A 20,817-nucleotide genomic window follows, 5' to 3' on the forward strand; every position below is an offset into this window, starting at 1 on the left:
AGGAGAATGTGTTATTAGGCTTCCATAAATGATGATAAACAAGATTACATATTGACTTAAATGGGTGAGTATACAAACAAACTTTCATAAATGTAGTACCAAGTTTCAAATATACGTGTACACTTTATGACATACAAGAACAGAACAGAAGACTACTACTAAAGCTAATAATTAAAGAGTGGAATTATGTCATTGTCCCTCAGATTCTATCAGTGCTCTGACTTATCTATGATTGGCCGATCGAGATCTGGCAAACTGGTTTATCAAGAGATATTGAAAAAGTATCTCCACACTGCCAACATAAATTGGGTGTAAGGACCATGAAGATAAGATATGAGAAATTAAGGCTCATACTGTGGTAGATCTTTTAAGGGAAAAGAAAAAAATTGTATGGAATAAATATGCTGAGGAGTGGCAAAGAATTAATTTAGTACATTTGGTACGTATAAGACATAATACCTTAGATAATTTTTATTTCTAAAACAAGAGACAAAAACTTTCAGTTATTATTCTTCTGTTCTGTTTGTTAGAGTTTTGAGAGGAATGTCTTAGCGCAGGGCTTAACAACTGGCTGGTTTTGAGCGCGAGTACCCGCGTCTGCTCAGGCAGGTGCAAGGTCGCGGAGTAGGGTGGGAGGGGAGGGAGGGGAAATGCGCGCGCACGTTTGAATGTGATCTCGCGTTCTTAGCAGATTTAACTAGCCATCTGAATGCTTTGAACATTTTACTACAAGGTAAAGATCTGCTAATTACTCATTTTATAGATCGAATACGAGCTTTTAAAATGAAATTGACACTTTGGGTGAGTCAGTTGGCAACAGGAAACCTAGCTCATTATCCTAAATTATCATCCATGCAAGATGTTCACAAAGACTGTGAACGTTATTCACATAGTTTAGTTGATCAGCGCTTTCAAGATCTGACAGCACTAGACAGTGATTTTGATCTGTTCTCTCCATATTCAGCGAATATTTAAGAGATTCGTCCTGAGCTGCAGCAAGAAATTATTGACCTGCAGTGTGACAGAGAATACAGAGACAAATTTCAGAACAAGAAAAACATTTTGGAATTCTACAGACACTTCCCTCAGGATAGATTTCCTCGTTTGCACAAACTGGCGGCTACAATAATATGAATGTTCGGTTCCACGTATGTTTGTGAACAACTGTTCTCTGCAATGAAATGTAACAAGACGGCCTGAGAAACGCATTGTCTGATCGAAATTTAAACTGCTCGCTGCGCCTAAAAGGCACAAGAACAATTACTCCGAACATAGACGCAAAAAATACAAGATAACCGAAAATCCCACACTTCAGTAACACCTTTTATTGTGTAACAGTTCACAAATTAATGCGAATGTAGAGGCATACACTAAGCTAATAAAATTATGTGGCATGTGTACATTCTCCTTTATTTGCTTCATTTGTCGCAGTAATAATTCGTGAGTGATATCCCTGCAGGTGGCCGCGGATTTACATTGACTGGCGGCAGCTGTTGTGTGCCCCACGTGACTTTCGCCACTCTCCGCTCTGGTCCGGTAGTGGTGGTAGCGTGCTCGCGCTGCTCCGTGCTCGCGTCTTGCTGCTCACAGCTTGCTCTGCGAGCGCGTATGTTGTGAAGCCCTGTCTTAGTGTAATCTACAAGTCGCTGTAGAATCATTTAGTTAATGAAGTAAGTCATCAAAAGTATCAGTGTTTTATTTAAGATGACTGTATACCATACCTAATTTCTTCTGTCATAAACAGTTTGTATAATAATATTTTTCAGCAATCAGTGTGAAGATAATTGACGAAGGATAATGGCTATTAACTGATGTTATTATAATACGTGTCCTTTCAGACCAGCAACCTGTATCTTTTAAATATCAAAGTCTGATGTATCCTTGTCCAGCGAATGTATGTTACAAAATAACATTTTAATTGTTTTATTTACGAGATTATCCCTTCGAGGCTTCGAGGCTTCGCAAAAATAACTGAAAAGAAAGTCTCCATAAAAGTCAAGCAAAGTTATGTTAGTATTAAAACGGAATTTCTATTTGAGAGACCGCAACTCAAACCAGTAATACGAATATTTATCTCGTTTCACGAATGAGCCATCCTTTAATATGGAGGCATATAGACAGTTGTTTTTCCCTCGCTCTGTTTAACAGTGGAACAGGAAAGGAAATGAATTTTGGGTTGAGCAAACTTTATTTAATGTCGACTTATTCAGAAAGATTTGCTGTGTTCATTCTGTAAACACTAGACAGGGAAACAGTATGCACTAGCATAACACTTCTTGGAGCATCCTACAGAAATGTGATTCAGTTTTTAGTAGACGTCTGTCAGATGTGGAAAGGTGCCTGATGAACATTAGATGTTCAAATGTTGGAAGTATCCTTCCAATAGACTCAGTTTAGTATACAATGGCGTAACCTACAGTAGTTTAACCCATTAGCGCCACATTTTTTTTTTAAATTAGCATATATACACTCCTGGAAATTGAAATAAGAACACCGTGAATTCATTGTCCCAGGAAGGGGAAACTTTATTGACACATTCCTGGGGTCAGATACATCACATGATCACACTGACAGAACCACAGGCACATAGACACAGGCAACAGAGCATGCACAATGTCGGCACTAGTACAGTGTATATCCACCTTTCGCAGCAATGCAGGCTGCTATTCTCCCATGGAGACGATCGTAGAGATGCTGGATGTAGTCCTGTGGAACGGCTTGCCATGCCATTTCCACCTGGCGCCTCAGTTGGACCAGCGTTCGTGCTGGACGTGCAGACCGCATGAGACGACGCTTCATCCAGTCCCAAACATGCTCAATGGGGGACAGATCCGGAGATCTTGCTGGCCAGGGTAGTTGACTTACACCTTCTAGAGCACGTTGGGTGGCACGGGATACATGCGGACGTGCATTGTCCTGTTGGAACAGCAAGTTCCCTTGCCGGTCTAGGAATGGTAGAACGATAGGTTCGATGACGGTTTGGATGTACCGTGCACTATTCAGTGTCCCCTCGACGATTACCAGTGGTGTACGGCCAGTGTAGGAGATCGCTCCCCACACCATGATGCCGGGTGTTGGCCCTGTGTGCCTCGGTCATATGCAGTCCTGATTGTGGCGCTCACCTGCACGGCGCCAAACACGCATACGACCATCATTGGCACCAAGGCAGAAGCGACTCTCATCGCTGAAGACGACACGTCTCCATTCGTCCCTCCATTCACGCCTGTCGCGACACCACTGGAGGCGGGCTGCATGATGTTGGGGCGTGAGCGGAAGACGGCCTAACGGTGTGCGGGACCGTAGTCCAGCTTCATGGAGACGGTTGCGAATGGTCCTCACCGATACCCCAGGAGCAACAGTGTCCCTAATTTGCTGGGAAGTGGCGGTGCGGTCCCCTACAGCACTGCGTAGGATCCTACAGTCTTGGTGTGCATCCATGTGTCGCAGCGGTCCGGTCTCAGGTCGACGGGCACGGGCACCTTCCGCCGACCACTGGCGACAACATCGATGTACTGTGGAGACCTCACGCCCCACGTGTTGAGCAATTCGGCGGTACGTCCACCCGGCCTCCCGCATGCCCACTATACGCCCTCGCTCAAAGTCCGTCAACTGCACATACAGTTCACGTCCACGCTGTCGCGGCATGCTACCAGTGTTAAAGACTGCGATGGAGCTCCGTATGCCACGGCAAACTGGCTGACACTGACGGCGGCGGTGCACAAATGCTGCGCAGCTAGCGCCATTCGATGGCCAACACCGCGGTTCCTGGTGTGTCCGCTGTGCCGTGCGTGTGATCATTGCTTGTACAGCCCTCTCGCAGTGTCCGGAGCAAGTATGGTGGGTCTGACACACCGGTGTCAATGTGTTCATTTTTTCATTTCCAGGAGTGTATATATATATATATACATATACACACACACACACACACACACATATATATATATATATATATATATATATATATATATATATATATATATATTTGTAAACTGTGTCCTGGCAAATAATTTATGGAAATAGGAAGAAATTTTCTTCACTTGCTGACTAAATGTGAAATTTTTGGCCATTCTTATTAAAGGGTGCTGGGCACTTGACAGTTGTTTTGTTATGACACTGCTTACTAGAAAAATGACAAGGGATAAACAAACTGGTAATAATAAACCCAAAATAACATTTCAAAACTACTATTTATTTTGCGATAAGAAACATTCACAGAAGTTTTAACCTAAAGATTCTCCGAAAGTGAAATTTGGTATGATATTTGGGAAATAATTCCATACAGAGCATAACATCATATGTCCCACAATATGTTCTCAGCTTTCCATTGCAGTTCTCGTGCTGTCCTCGTCTCTGCTTTTCTCGTTTCTGGATAATGTGGACCTTCTGGTCATACTTACATCTGGTACATCACTCCTAGAAGGTGAGATGAGTTTTGTTGGTCTTCCCTCAGCTGCCTTATTTCCAGACCTTTCATCTGGTATGTTCATGCAATCTGTCTTCTGAATTCTTTCACTGAAAGAGAAGTTCCTTCACTGAATCTCTTGAAAGCCAAGTATACATCCACAATAGTCATATTTACCATCCTTGTAAAAATGCATCAGTATCACTTATTACCATGCACTTGTAAAGTAGCAATTACATTACATAGTACTGTATGAGTATACCCATTCTATTTCGCGATTTTATTTTAAGGCTTCAACAGTAATTTTAATATTGATAACATGAGGGCTTCACCCACATTTAAACTAAAGTAATTCATGCCACCCATAGCATGACGTGAATTAATATATTGTCGTTATTAATCAAAATAAATGTAAATGAGAGTATGCAGAAGGCAGTGAACAGGCATACATCAAACAATCAGTATGGAAGGCTCTAAGCCATATTGGCTGGGAAGGCGCACTGTTTGACATTGAAAGGTGGCTACACTGAGTCACAGCGCCAGAGATTGCGCCAAAGAGTATTATTCAGCCGCCTCCACAGGCAGTAGTTGTTCAGAAGCGGTGGTAGGCAGTGCTTGTCGTGAAGTCGTTATAGAGAGTTCTTGTCGAGAAGTCGTGGTGGAGAGTGCTTGTGGAGATGTTGCAGTAGCGTGTCGTTGTTGAGAATATCCCATGGAGAGTGCTTGTTCAGATATTGTCATATTGCTTTGATGGACTAGAGTGTACTTTTCGTCAATATATATGAAGGTAAAAAATTCCTTTTTTAAAATTATTTCCATGTCTTAAACAATAATGCCTCTTGGTCACAGGTTCAGTCAACAAAGCATCTGGCTCGTGTTCTTGTATCAGACTGTATTCGGGTTTCTATGTGCAATTATAGTATTTCAGTTTTATTTGATTAATTCAGTCTAAATGGTATCTAAAATATCTTGTCTTATTGAGGAAGTACCGTGCCAGATGTGTACGTTGAATCACACTTCCACACACAGAACAGTTACATTTGTGGTTTGTTGTTTTGTACGTTTTATAGTTGCTGGGGACTTAATTAATTAATTGTGTTAACGGAAGTTTTGTTTCATCCTTTGTTGTTATTCTATGCAGTCAGATTGCGTACTAATACTAGTCAGGGCCAACCGGTTACGAGACAGAGTAACCGGACACCCAGTAAAAATTATTTGCATTTTTAGTTAATTAAGCCCCCATACAACGTGGCAGGATGTAGATGGGAGTGCCAGTGGTGCAGGAAAATGAATAGGTTTTTAGTACTTTCTAGAACAATTTCAGTGCAGTAATACCGTTCTGGTATCAGAAAACGCACAGGATTGTGAATGATAGAGGATCCCCCCCCCCCCCTCCCGTAAAACTTCGATGATGATATTGCGAGATATCAGCGTCAAGAGAAAGTAGTCCCACTTGTTCTTAACTCTTCAGGTTAAGAAAAATATCTTTTAAATGTAGTCTAAAGCACGTAATTGAAGACAGGGCTTAAGAAAACGATCACCTCTCTTACATACTATTTTCTTTCATTAGTTTATAAAATGGCAAACGACATGATCATACATCAGCGTGGAGGTACGAATAAAGTGGAGGGGAGTGCTGGTTTTGGCATTGGCGGTTTCTCTCTGAAGAGTCGCTCTGTGTCCTTCATTATGGACAGACCCATATCTGACTGCTGCGATGAAATGCTATCTTTATTTGGTCAGTAAGTACCTGTGGTCTAGGGGTAGCGTCTTTGATACATAATCAAAAGCGTCTTCGGTCCCGGGTTCGATACCCACCACTGCCTAAATTTTGATAAATAATCAGCATTGGCGGCCGAAGACTTCCGGCATAAGAAGTCAGCATCATTCTGCCAACGGCCTTGTCAAAGAGGGCGGAGGAGCGGATAGAGGTTCAGGGCACTCTCTTGTCCTAGGGGTGGGAAATTGCCCCTAAAGGCGGAATAATCAGCAATGATCAACGACATGAGGATGCAGAAGGCAATGGAAACCACTGCATTAAAGACACGTAACGTGTATCCACAGGACACGTGGCCTGTAATTGAAGAAGTGTCATGATGATCTCTCCATTGGCAAAAGATTCCGGAATAGTCCCCCATTCGGATCTCCGGGAGGGGACTGCCAAGGGGGAGGTTACCATGAGAAAAAGATTGAATAATCAACGAAAGGATAACGTTCTATGAGTCGGGGTGTGGGATGTCAGAAGCTTGAATGTGGTAGGGAAACTAGAAAATCTGAAAAGGGAAATGCAAAGGCTCAATCTAGATATAGTAGGGGTCAGTGAAGTGAAGTGAAGTGGAAGGAAGACAAGGATTTCTGGTCAGATGAGTATCGGGTAATATCAACAGCAGCAGAAAATGTTATAACAGTAGTAGGATTCATTACGAATAGGAAGGTAGGGCAGAGGGTGTGTTACTGTGAACAGTACAGTGACCGGGTTGTTCTAATCAGAATCGACAGCAGACCAACACCGACAACGATACTTCAGGTATACATGCCGACGTCGCAAGCTGAAGACGAACAGATAGAAAAAGTGTATGAGGATATTGAAAGGGTAATGCAGTATGTAAAGGTGGACGAAAATATAATAGTCATGGGCGACTGGAATGCAGTTGTAGGGGAAGGAGTAGAAGAAAAGGTTACAGGAGAATATGGGCTTGGGACAAGGAATGAAAGAGTAGAAAGACTAATTGAGTTCTGTAACAAGTTTCAGCTAGTAATAGCGAATACCCTGTTCAAGAATCACATCAGGGGGAGGTATACTTGGAAAAGGCCGGGAGATAAGGGAAGATTTCAATTAGATTACATCATGGTCAGACAGAGATTCCAAAATCAGATACTGGATTGTAAGGCGTACCCAGGAGCAGATACAGACTCAGATCACAATATAGTAGTGATGAAGAGTAGGCTGAAGTTCAAGACATTAGTCAGGAAGAATCAATACGCAAAGAAGTGGGATACGGAAGTACTAAGGAATGACGAGAAATGTTTGAAGTTCTCTAACACTATAGATACAGCAATAAGGAATAGCGCAGTAGGCAGTACAGTTGAAGAGGAATGGACATCTCTAAAAAGGGCCACCACAGAAGTTGGGAAGGAAAGCATAGGTACAAAGAAGGTAGCTGCGAAGAAACCATGAGTAACAGAAGAAATACTTCAGTTGATTGATGAAAGGAGGAAGTACAAACATGTCCCGGGAAAATCAGGAATACAGATATACAAGTCGCTGAGGAATGAAATAAATAGGAAGTGCAGGGAAGCTAAGACGAAATGGCTACAAGAAAAATGTGAACACATCGAAAAAGATATGATTGTTGGAAGGACAGACACAGCATACAGGAAAGTCAAAACAGCCTTTGGTGACATTAAAAGCAACGGTGGTAACATTAAGAGTGCAACGGGAATTCCACTGTTAAATGCAGGGGAGAGAGCAGATAGGTGGAAAGAACTCATTGAAAGCCTCTATGAGGGTGAAGATTTGTCCGATGTGATAGAAGAAGAAACAGGAGTCGATTTAGAAGAGATAGGGGATCCAGTATTAGAATCGGAATTTAAAAGAGCTTTGGAGGACTTACGGTCAAATAACGCAGAAGGGATAGATAACATTCCATCAGAATTTCTAAAATCATTGGGGGAAGTGGCAACAAAACGACTATTCACGTTGGTGTGTAGAATATATGAGTCTGGAGATATACCATCTGACTTTCGGAAAAGCATCATCTACACAATTCCGAAGATGGCAAGAGCTGACAAGTGCGAGAATTATCGCACAATCAGTTCAACAGTTCATGCATTCAAGCTGCTTACAAGAATAATATACAGAAGAATGGAAAAGAAAATTGAGAATGCGCTAGGTGACGATCAGTTTGGCTTTAGGAAAAGTAAAGGGACTAGAGAGGCAATTCTGACGTTACGGCTAATAATGGAAGCAAGGCTAAAGAAAAATCAAGACACTTTCATAGGATTTGTCGACCTGGTAAAAGTGTTCGACAATATAAAATGGTGCAAGTTGTTCGAGATTCTGAAAAAAGTAGGGGTAAGCTATAGGGAGAGATGGGTCATATACAATATGTACAACAATCAAGAGGGAATAATAAGAGTGGTCAATCAAGAGCGAAGTGAACAGTCTAATGAGTACACAGTATGTATGGTCTGAGAGTAAATCGGAGAAAGACGAAGGTAATGAGAAGTAGTAGAAATGAGAACAGCGAGAAAGTTAACATCTGGATTGATGGTCACGAAGTCAATGAAGTTAAGGAATTCTGCTACCTAGGCAGTAAAATAACCAATGACGGACGGAGCAAGGAGGACATCAAAAGCAGACTGGATATGGCAAAAAAGGCATTTCTGGCCAAGAGAAGTCTACTAATATCAAATACCGGCCTTAATTTGAGGAAGACATTCATGAGGATGTACGTCTGGAGTACAGCATTGTATGGTAGTGAAACATGGACTGTGGGAAAACCGGAACAGAAGAGAATCGAAGCATTTGAGATGTGGTGCTATACACGAATGTTGAAAATTAGGTGGACTGATAAGGTAAGGAATGAGGAGGTTCTACGCAGAATTGGAGAGGAAAGGAATATGTGGAAAACACTGATAAGGAGAAGGGACAGGATGATAGGACATCTGCTAAGACATGAGGGAATGACTTCCATGGTACTAGAGGGAGCTGTAGAGGGCAAAAACTGTAGAGGAAGACAGAGATTGGAATACGTCAAGCAAATAATTGAGGACATAGGTTGCAAGTGCTACTCTGAGATGAAGAGGTTAGCACAGGAAAGGAATTGGTGGCGGGCCGCATCAAACCAGTCAGTACACTGATGACCAAAAAAAAAAAGTACTTTTACTGGACAAATGGCTTTCCAGGCACTGTTCCGAGTGTCTGGAACAGCAGCTGAGTAGCGACAGGTTATTGCACAATTTAATACGCCAGTAAAAGTGATTTTGATTGTATGGTACGAAGTCCCATTGGAACTGTAATGAAATGCAGAACAGCAGTAGAACCGCTTATCCCAATCAAGATGCAGTCTCATCGTCATGGGTAAGTGATTTCTTGCATGGGTTGGCGTTGGTGTGATTTTCCCATAAGTCATCAAGGTTTTACTGTATGCTAGATGGTCGTAGAATCAAGTGCAGTTAAACGAATCTAAATTCATTGTGTAATGTGGTAATGTTCTGATGAGCGAGTGTTTTTTGTAGTTGCATCATTAGAAGTCCCGCATGGTAGAGCAAAATTAATTGTTTAACTCGAAGTGAAACCATTATCTAAATTCTATGAATGTAATGAGAAGACAGATTGTTCTGGAAGGGGCTAACGTAACTGTGTTGTTCTGAAGGATAGAGCCTGATTCATTGAGTAGATAATTTATGAACATAAATGAGAGATGTGTCTTCATAAGGCACGTAAGGGAAGATGTTAGCCTGATATTCAGTCATTTGCGTTGTCTTGGAATAACTACAGGTGCCAAACATTGCTGAATACCAATATCTTGTAGTTGCAATATGTGCTTTGTTGAAGGAAACTGCACGTCTGAATTATATTTTATTTATCATGGTAGGTCCGTATTCTTATTTGCTGCAGCACCCTTTTTCAATACAAAATTACTTGGTTGATTTGTTGCTTCCCAAGATTGCATACAATGAGTAGCATCGCGAGTGGGAGAGCAGGACTATCTTTGAGAGCCAAACATCTTCAAGAAATATAAAGGTTGTGGTCTGTGGTGCTTACGATACATGAGAAACGTTAGGTGGACGTTGACCCACTGTGCGCCTGATTTAATACAATCTTTGTGGCGCCAAGGCTCACAGGTGACTCACCACTGGCACTGATGCATTAATAATAATATTTGACTCATGTTATATCACATTCCAGCATTTGGTTTAGTCATAATGGTAGTCAGGTGGAAAAAATCTCATAGTGAGAAATGCTCCACTGACCCCTCTAACTTCCACACTGCAATGGTAGGTTACTCTATGAGCCAGCTGTGAAGATCGACGCCTCCCATGAAATTCTTATATTCAATGCATGTGGTTGTGGAACACTGACCTTTTTTTTGGGATGAATTTCAATGTTGATCTTTGATACTAGGAAGCACAGTGTCAAAATTAGCTGCTAATGTAACACACGTGTTGTCATTCCATTTTGTGATGAAAAGTGCCTTCTCTCTGTCAAATGTGAAATCAAAGTATCCCCTTTCTTTCTTGTTCATAACATCATCTGGTGATTGTGGGCACTTAATTTTTCTGCTTTCTCTTATAGCCCCACTTGCATGAAAACCCAGTTACTTCAGTTGGACGAGCAGGTGATGACTAGTAAAATAACTGCCAAGAAATACTTTGTAACTATTAGTCTCATCAATAATGGACCACATTTTCAAAATTACTTTGTAACCCAGTGGTAGATTTGCCTTGTCATCATACCTGTCATTGTGATAGTACCATCAGTACCACATATGGTCCAAAGCGTATGAGATTCAGTCTGATAAACTGCTTTACAAGGTTTTGTGCATAGTATCTCACAATCGTTCCATGTACTTCCAGATTTTCCTGCAGGACTTTCTATTTTTGACAATTTTTTACCAGAGCCTCTGATAATGGTTTTATTTAGAAAGATTTGACACTCTTGGATTTTTATTCGCCTTTTTGTTATCACTGAAATATATTACAGATTTCAGTTCAAGATTCCTGTTACTCAAGATACCTGTTACGACTCATCATACCATTCGCAATTTGAACACCTAGATTCTCATCCTCCAGTGTGCTTCCTGCCGCCATTGGATAAGCAGCTGCAGCAGCAAGTCGTATACTCCTAGCTCACTCATTTGTTACATAGTTTAATTCTTAATTTCTTTGCGTGTTTTTGGTACTTGCATTGTTTAATTCATAAATTTCGGGCGTATTATAGTATTTGAGAGTTGTAGCATCGCGTTTTAGTACTCGAATAGTGTTAAATCGCGTAGTCTCCTTCTGCCGCCGAGCAGTGTGTCAGCAGTGCACAAGTGGCAGCATTACTGCATTTACTAGGCAATCTTGTATTTTATACTGAGTGCACTATCCGAAAATTACCTCGAGCAATTAAACAGAGAACCGACTCGTGGAGATAACATCTTGGACCTACTGATAACAAACAGACCCGAACTTTTCGACTCTGTAAGTGCAGAACAGGGAATCAGTGATCATAAGGCCGTTGCAGCATCCCTGAATATGGAAGTTAATAGGAATATAAAAAAAGGGAGGAAGGTTTATCTGTTTAGCAAGAGTAATAGAAGGCAGATTTCAGACTACCTAACAGATCAAAACGAAAATTTCTGTTCCGACACTGACAATGTTGAGTGTTTATGGAAAAAGTTCAAGGCAATCGTAAAATGAGTTTTAGACAGGTACGTGCCGAGTAAAACTGTGAGGGACGGGAAAAACCCACCGTGGTACAACAACAAAGTTAGGAAACTACTGCGAAAGCAAAGAGAGCTTCACTCCAAATTTAAACGCAGCCAAAACCTCTCAGACAAACAGAAGCTAAACGATGTCAAAGTTAGCGTAAGGAGGGCTATGCGTGAAGCATTCAGTGAATTCGAAAGTAAAATGCTAGGTACCGACTTGACAGAAAATCCTAGGAAGTTCTGGTCTTAACGTTAAATCAGTAAGTGGCTCGAAACATCATGTCCAGACATTCCGGGATGATGATGGCATTGAAACAGAGGATGACAAGCGTAAAGTTGAAATACTAAACACCTTTTTCCAAAGCTGTTTCACAGAGGAAGACCGCACTGCAGTTCCTTCTCTAAATCCTCGCACCAACGAAAAAATGGCTGACATCGAAATAAGTGTCCAAGGAATAGAAAAGCAACTGGAATCACTCAACAGAGGAAAGTCCACTGGACCTGACGGGATACCAATTCGATTCTACACAGAGTACGCGAAAGAACTTGCCCCCCTTCTAACAGCCGTGTACCGCAAGTCTCTAGAGGAACAGAAGGTTCCAAATGATTGGAAAAGAGCACAGGTAGTCCCAGTCTTCAAGAAGGGTCGTCGAACAGATGCGCAAAACTATAGACCTATATCTCTGACGTCGATCTGTTGTAGAATTTTAGAACATGTCTTTTGCTCGAATATCATGTCGTTTTTGGAAACTCAGAATCTACTATGTAGGAATCAACATGGATTCCGGAAACAGCGATCGTGTGAAACCCAACTCGCTTTATTTGTTCATGAGACCCAGAAAATATTAGATACAGGCTCCCAGGTAGATGCTATTTTTCTTGACTTCCGGAAGGCGTTCGATACAGTTCCGCACTGTCGCCTGATAAACAAAGTAAGAGCCTACGGAATATCAGACCAGCTGTGTGGCTGGATTGAAGAGTTTTTAGCAAACAGAACACAGCATGTTGTTATCAACGGAGAGACGTCTACAGATATTAAAGTAACCTCTGGCGTGCCACAGGGGAGTGTTATGGGACCATTGCTTTTCACAATATATGTAAATGACCTAGTAGATAGTGTCGGAAGTTCCATGCGGCTTTTCGCGGATGATGCTGTAGTATACAGAGAAGTTGCAGCTTTAGAAAATTGTAGCGAAATGCAGGAAGATCTGCAGCGGATAGGCACTTGGTGCAGGGAGTGGCAACTGACCCTTAATATAGACAAATGTAATGTAATGCGAATACATAGAAAGAAGGATCCTTTATTGTATGATTATATGATAGCGGAACAAACACTGGTAGCAGTTACTTCTGTAAAATATCTGGGAGTATGCGTGCGGAACGATTTGAAGTGAATGATCATATAAAATTAATTGTTGGTAAGGCGGGTACCAGGTTGAGATTTATTGGGAGAGTCCTTAGAAAATGTAGTCCATCAACAAAGGAGGTGGCTTTCAAAACACTCGTTCGGCCTATACTTGAGTATTGCTCATCAGTGTGGGATCCGTACCAGATCGGGTTGACTGAGGAGATAGAGAAGATCCAAAGAAGAGTGGCACGTTTCGTCACAGGGTTATTTGGTAACCGTGATAGCGTTGCGGAGATGTTTTAACAAACTCAAGTGGCAGACTCTGCAAGAGAGGCGCTCTGCATCGCGGTGTAACTTGCTCGCCAGGTTTCGAGAGGGTGCGTTTCTGGATGAAGTATCGAATATATTGCTTCCCCCTACTTATACCTCCCGAGGAGATCACGAATGTAAAATTAGAGAGATTAGAGCGCGCACAGAGGCTTTCAGACAGTCGTTCTTCCCGCGAACCATACGCGACTGGAACAGGAAAGGGAGATAATGACAGTGGCACGTAAAGTGCCCTCCGCCACACACCGTTGGGTTGCTTGCGGAGTATAAATGTAGATGTAGATGTAGATCCTCAGGCCAATAATCTCTTTCACTTGACGATTTATGATAGTCAGTAGAGATCAAAATCCCAACAAATACATAAATTCCATCAGGTGAAACTAAAAAATTTATTTTTCAGTTTCCTCTACTATCATGCTTACAACTTCTTCTGAAGAGATTTCTTCAAAAGTGTGCACGGGAGTAAGATCATATAACGTTTCTTTCAGTTCATTGGACAAACAAGAAGCTTTCTTCCTTAAGTCAGGAAATGAATATTTCGGAACCTGATCACACTATTTAACTTTCTATTTAGAGGTTCCTTTAGAAGAAACATGAGGAATATCTTTGTTGTCTTTCTCATGTAATATACATATTTCCTAACAAATCATCTTCAACATTTTCTTCATCGGTACGCTCATCTACATCTGAAGGATAGAGCTCCTACGTCTGCATCTGTTTCTTCCGAAAATAAATATTCTACCGCCTATTCAACACTTTTAAAAACGTAATGAGTCATGATAAAGAAATCTGAAAAGATCGAGAAATATAATTTACTGCAGAAATGCCCAGTGTCCTCAAACGAAGAGACCAAGTTTTCATGCACTGGGACAAAAAATGTAATAAACTATTTTCGCCTGATGCAGCCACAAAAATAAAAATGGAAATAACCAGCAGGTTCTGCAAAAATGCTCCATTTCTGTTAACAGTCTTCAATTGAATAACTTTAGCAGTGAGATAACAATGGTACCCATTGTTGACAGAAAACTTGCTTTACAGCAACAAAACACTATTGTTGGTTTGGAGGAGCATTCACTGTAATAATGATGGGAAAATGGACTGTTCCCAGTCGAGGATAGTGGGTGTTAATGTGTTAAAGGCTTTCATAGAGTTACTCAGAAAATATTGCCATATTGGATTACAAACGAAATTTGAGACTAGATTGACGATTTTTTGGTAGGGAAGAAGCAACATGTTTATTGAATAGAGATTAAATGACAAATATTGAAGTAACTTCAAGTATGCCGTAGGGAAGTGAGTTGTGATCCTTGCTGTTCGCATTATATGTTCGAGTACAGTATTAACTGTAACCTCAGATTTATTGCAGATGATGGAGTTATCTGTAATATAGTAGAGTCTGAAGTAAAAGCTACACAAATATTCAGTCCAGTCAGATCGTGAAGAGATCTGAAATTGGCACAAAGAATGGCAATTTGCTGTAATTGGTTCATGACTGTAAAATTGTGCATTTTAGGGAATGCGAAACTTAGTGTCCTATTACTGCAATGTCAATGAGCTACAACTGAAATCAGTCCACTCATGCAAGTACCTGTGTGTAACAGTTTCCAGGGGTTTGGAATGGAATGATCACACTTGCTCAACTGTAGGTAAAGCAGATGATATATTTCGGTTTGTTGGTAGGATGCTAGGCAAAATCGATTAGTCTCCCTTGATTGCTTGCAAATCACTTGTGCATCTCAGAGTAGAATATTACTCTAGTGTGTAGAACCTGTATTGAGAGACAGTCAACAGTAGTTGTCAGAGATTTGTTTGACCCATGGGAGAGCATCATGGAAATGTTGAAAAACCTGAGCTAACAGTCGCTTGAACATAGACACTAACTATCTTGCGAAGGCCAGCTTAGGAAGTTTCAAGATCCAGAGACTAAGCTAGGAATATGGTACAACCCTCTGCAGTCTACATATCACTCTCTTAGGGACAAAGAAAAGATTTGTCTAATTACCTCATACACACAGGCATTTAAGTTGTCATTATTTCTGAATCCTATACACAAATGGAATGGGAAGAACTCCTAAGGGCATGTGTTCCATGCAACTTTCTTTTTCATTCTGAAAACAAGGCTTCACAGTGTGACAGATTCTTTGAGGGTCATAACTGCCATTGAATAATTTGATTTAGGCTCTCCATGGTTACTGCAAACCACATAAGGTGAATATCAGAACAGTTCATTTCAAAACACACTAGCAAATTTCCTGACTCATTGTTGTCCATTCTGAGTTTGGGCCTTGATTCCAATGACCTCGTCATCAATTAGGTTTTAAACATTTATCTTCTTTCATATATACATATATTTAAAATCTGATAGGAAATTATGGAATTAAAATGAATCTGAATTGTCGATTCTTTTGGTGTTCTTGCAGTTTGTTGAACAGCACATGGCTGTAGTGGTGGAAAATGAAATATAAAATGCACCCAGACCAGAACTGTTAGCAACATTGAACTTGTATCACTTTCACCAATACTATTATAATGTTTTGCAAGAGTAGAAGTATCATTTTACGAAACTGGAAACTGAATCGCTAGTTCTTGTTACTATTATGGTGGTACCGAAATTTCTGTTTACCATATCACTTCAACAATGCGACACCCACCACACAATGTGTTAGGACTTGCAAAGTAGTAAGAAACTGCAGCAACAAAAATCTGCAATATTGTCACAGTACTTTCCTTTGGAGAACACATGTTATTGAAATCATTACCTTGACCACCCTAGATTCAAACTTTTATGAGTGAAGTATTGCTACTTTGCTTCATTCTTTATCTGGGCAACCATTTTAGGTCTAAGCTATAACTGAATAGAGACAAGTTGTGATTAACACATTTAAGATTGTACCAGTCGAACATAGTTTAACATCATGAAACTTCGTGTACTCATTGTTTAGTACCCCCTTGCAATAAGTTATATCTCTATACTGGAATGAAGGTGGATGTGAGCTAATTCTGTTTTGTTATCTGCTACAGTCGTAACGATCAATGGTAGTAACCAATTAAAATTTCCTCAATATCAACATTATAAAGCTTTTGAAGTGAAGTTGAATTGTCAAATTACTCGAAAAAGCATTGAAATAAAAACTACTACCTGTTTGCGAATTTGTTGGATTATATTTTAAAATATACTTTTACGTTATAAAAATACCATAGCTAAACCTATTTCCTTCTGTAGAGATGGAAATTATAGAAGAAACTGCATTCATCCGGACACCAAAGATAACTTTTTAACAGCGTCAGCTGCGATTTAAACTCCAGAAATTAATGGCAACTATATCTTTGGTAGTTCTCGTCTGTAGAAGTGACGAAAGAAACAGACAGAATACATGGAAGGTGATGTGATTCATCTGTGCCATCAGCTGGAAGGTTTCCAAAGCAAACCATTACAAGAAACAGGGGAGGCTGTGTCGTGTATTTGATTTTGAGTTCCATAATACAATGAACGACGACAGAGATCGCGAAGATGACCCGCTGTTAGATATGTTCATTACCAATTGGGAGGAGCAGTGTATACAACATGTTGAAAGTGAACCCGACTACGAAGGACAGCTTCAGAGGGAGAGGGAACAAACTCACCAGAAACTGTGGGTGACTTTTCAAAACAGCGCAACTGCAATAGCGCAACTTTATAGAGGTGATTGTGATGTCAATATTGATCACTGTTGCTAAGATAGGAGTGGTGCATCCTTCCATTTTGTGTGGCATGTTATTGATTGTCGAGCCATCCACAATAATTTCCTGTGTTGTTTTCAGAACGTCAGCAAGGCCTTTCGTTATGGATACCTTTCCAAACCGCCGCTGGTACGGTGACAAATTTGTACAAAGGTAATGAAAACATGGATGCCGATGAGCCGAATGTCAACATACATGGCTGACCTTGTATTCTTTTACTATGTATAGCTCATGTATGTTCGTTGTAGAAAAATAATGTGAATCAAGACTTCTGAGCGGTATGTCACATCTATCAAAGATTAAGTAAGACAATAGCTGACGCCTTTATGTGAACTTTTCTTTTGTACAATCGTAAATTTGCAGATTCAACGGAAGGAATAAGGCGGACTAGTGAACTTGGAATTCAGTGCGGTTATCAGAGACGAAACAAGGAATTGTTGAGCTGGGTTCGGAAAATGAGACACAAAATCAGACGGGAGGATCTACTTTCTTATCTGGCTGGAAAGCCAACTCCACCTCGACCGCATCATAGGTGAGTTTCTGATGTTTGCCAAGTGTTTTGCTGGGTGCTGGAACGAATAGTTGTTTGTAATCGAACAAAGTACTTGGCCTTGGCAGTGATTGTGCAGTTGGAGCATCCGGTATAGCCATAATCTTAACAAAGGTAATTCATATGTTTCTAATCTGTGACTTTTTTGTCATGCAGATGTTTACTATAATTTGTGGCAGGTCACACTTACTACTCAACTACAGTTTCGTTTTGCAGCATTAAATAGGTGTTAACTGATGTATTCGTGGAAATAATGGACGCCACAGTTAATCGTGGATTCTCTGTATTTTTGTAATTTGTTTTCGTTTGAGAGATACAAAAACGACAAGCTACTTCTGATACCCGAATTGCTGATAGCCACGTTTACAAATGCCCCATACGTACCAGTTCGGAGCGTTACTTGTGGATGTAAGTGTATTAGCAAAATTCGTGTTTAAAATAAGCCCAATGTCAAGCAAATCTTATTGATTTATGTTCTACTGCGAGTTATTTTATTTGTTTATTTTGGTAAAGGATCATCTCACATTGACATATGGGCTCTTGAATTGTATCAGTCATCACATTCATTGTTAAAACTGAAAATTCATAAACTGTTTATTTTTGTGAATTATGTGGTGGAAGACCATATTGTGATCAAATAGACTGTCCAAAGACACAAAAGTAAACTATATACAATTTTCTTTCTGAGTTTGAAATATTTACTTCAGAAAAAATGGTTAGCTTAATTTTGTTATAAATTCAAAATGGTGCATCAGTTCCTAACTTGAAATATATTAGTTCAGTTTTCATACTTAAACACACTCTTGGCTTATGGAATTATTTTACAGGAAAATGCCATGAAAATAAATATTTAGCCTGCTTTTGAGAAGTAAACATTGACATTGTTTTTTCCCCCTTAAGTAAAATCTTTTTAATACCTGTTAGATGCATTGTAAGTGCTGATCACTTTCCAAAACATTTGTAATTTAATGATTTTTTTTTTGTGCTAAAAATAAAAATGTTTCATTAAACTTCAAATTACTCTGTGTGGAATTGCACCTTTGTATATGGTTTTGCTGGCAAAAAGTCTTAGGCGGGTGGGCTGTGTACAGAAACAAAGCAAGAGAAAATAAAAACTTATTTGGTTCACCATGTTCTTGATTACCTAGACTCAAATGTACGGACTCATATGAGCAAAACAATAGACAAATTTTAATTCTAAAGAAGTATAAATATGTTACTGTAAGTAGTTAAGAGTGTTGTCAGATAATTACCAGAGTAGTCATTTTAATATTAAGGAAGGTGCTTGTGATAAACGGAAGCTGCTTTGTATAACAAAGCAGCAGCCATTCTCTTAAATTTATTTTCATTATTGCAGCTAATGCAAGGGCAAATACAATACAGCAGCTTAATACAGAAATAATTTATAGACAGTTTCTCGTCTCTATTAATGTGTAAAGTTGGGTCTCTCCCATTCTAGGGTGTGTGTCACTTGTCCTTCCTTTTTTAACCAGCTCATCTCTCCTTCCCAATGAAGGAACTATCAGTTCTGAAAGCTAAGTAGTGTGTCTACTCCTGCTATTGGTGTGTATCAGCAGTAGTAGGCATTTTTCTTGCTGGAGATAAGCACAGTCCATTGATTATTTTTTTTTTTATCAGGATGAGTAGTTTTCCCCAACTGAATTTTCCTTGGATACAATTAACCTGTGCTTATTAATTCTGTGACTGTACTCACTAATGATTCGATCTATTGAACACTCTTTTGTTCATTCCTTCATTATGCTTGAAAAATCTTAGTGAGAACCTTCTGGGATATGGAACAAATCATGGTGTACGTTAAGTTTCGTACGTTAAATTTAGCTGCCATGAGTGGAAATAGTGAAGTGTATGTACAGCTTAAGTTTGTGATATGTTTAACTTTTGTTAAGTTGTATCTTGGTTTGTTCTGCTTCCCTAAAGGGCCTCATCTAAGATTATTTCTACAGAACATGACGAATCAGTGAATGGAAACAAATGGATGGAGTAGTGCAACGCTGTAATGAAGTACTAGATAAATCCTGAACAGGCACAGTGAACCAGTAGAGAGACAGAATGTGATCTGTGTTTAGTTGGTGGAAAAAATATCACCAAATATTGTTAAATGTGTTTCTGTCATACAAGTGGTGGGACACTTACATTTGGTCCTACACACAAAATTCAAGCTTTCGCAACCAACGGTTGCTTCATCAGGAAAGAGGGAAGGAGAGGGAAAGGTGAAAGGATGTGAAAATCTCATATTAAGATGTGAAACAAATACTAACAAAGAGATAGAGGGGCTGGCCAGTACTTGCCTCAGCTCAGTACAGCTGATAGATTTACAAAACAGAACAGAAAATTTACATTCCTAGCTTTCGGAACTTTGTTCCTTCACCAGGGAGGAGAAAGGGAGAAAAGGGAAGAAGGGAAAGTGGATTCAGTTACTCACAACCCAGGTTATGAAGCAACAGAGGGGGGGGGGGGGGGGGTAGCAGGGATGGAGGCATGGTTGTCAGAGGGAAGACATAGATATTCTACTGTTGAGTACTGTGGCAGCTTCAAACCAAAGAGGATGCATACAGAAGTAAAGAGGTATATAGTATAAAGATAAACACAACTATGTAGGATGAAAAGATGTGTGAATGGCTAAAGAGGAGAGGGGAAAAAGGAGGAAGAGTGCAAGTTCCCATCTCCGCAATTCCGAGGGACTGGTGTTGGGTGGGAGTAGCCAAATGGCACGTACATTGTAGCAGGTTCCTAGGACCCTTGAATTATGTTGGATGGTATGCTCTGCTACTGGGTATTGGACATCTCCTAGGCGGACAGTTCATCTGTGCCTGTTCATGCACTCAGCCAGGTAGTTGTCGTCATACCGATGTAAAAGTCTGTGCAGTGCAGGCATGTCAGCTGATAAATGATGTGTTGTTTCACATGTGGCCAAGCCTTGAATTGTGTATGTTTTACCAGTAGCGGGACTGGAGTAGGTGGTTGTGGGGGGGGGGGGGGATGCATGGGGCAGGTTTTGCAGCAGGGTCGGTTACAGGGATAGGAACCG

General features: G+C 40.4%; 1 protein-coding gene across 1 annotated transcript in view; it reads left to right on the forward strand.

Moving 5' to 3' along the window:
- The first annotated feature begins 16,829 nt into the window (after window positions 1–16,829).
- Window positions 16,830–20,817, forward strand: part of LOC126162989 (telomere attrition and p53 response 1 protein) — a 30,045-nt gene continuing 26,057 nt past the window's right edge. The window contains exons 1-3 of the mRNA XM_049919845.1: window positions 16,830–17,180; window positions 17,300–17,371; window positions 17,582–17,750. Coding sequence (XP_049775802.1) covers window positions 16,985–17,180; window positions 17,300–17,371; window positions 17,582–17,750 — 437 coding nt within the window. The 5' untranslated portion in view covers window positions 16,830–16,984. The remainder of the gene's footprint in view (window positions 17,181–17,299; window positions 17,372–17,581; window positions 17,751–20,817) is intronic.

Source organism: Schistocerca cancellata, chromosome 2 (genome assembly GCF_023864275.1).
Source record: "Schistocerca cancellata isolate TAMUIC-IGC-003103 chromosome 2, iqSchCanc2.1, whole genome shotgun sequence".
NCBI classification, from domain to species: Eukaryota; Metazoa; Arthropoda; class Insecta; order Orthoptera; family Acrididae; genus Schistocerca; species Schistocerca cancellata.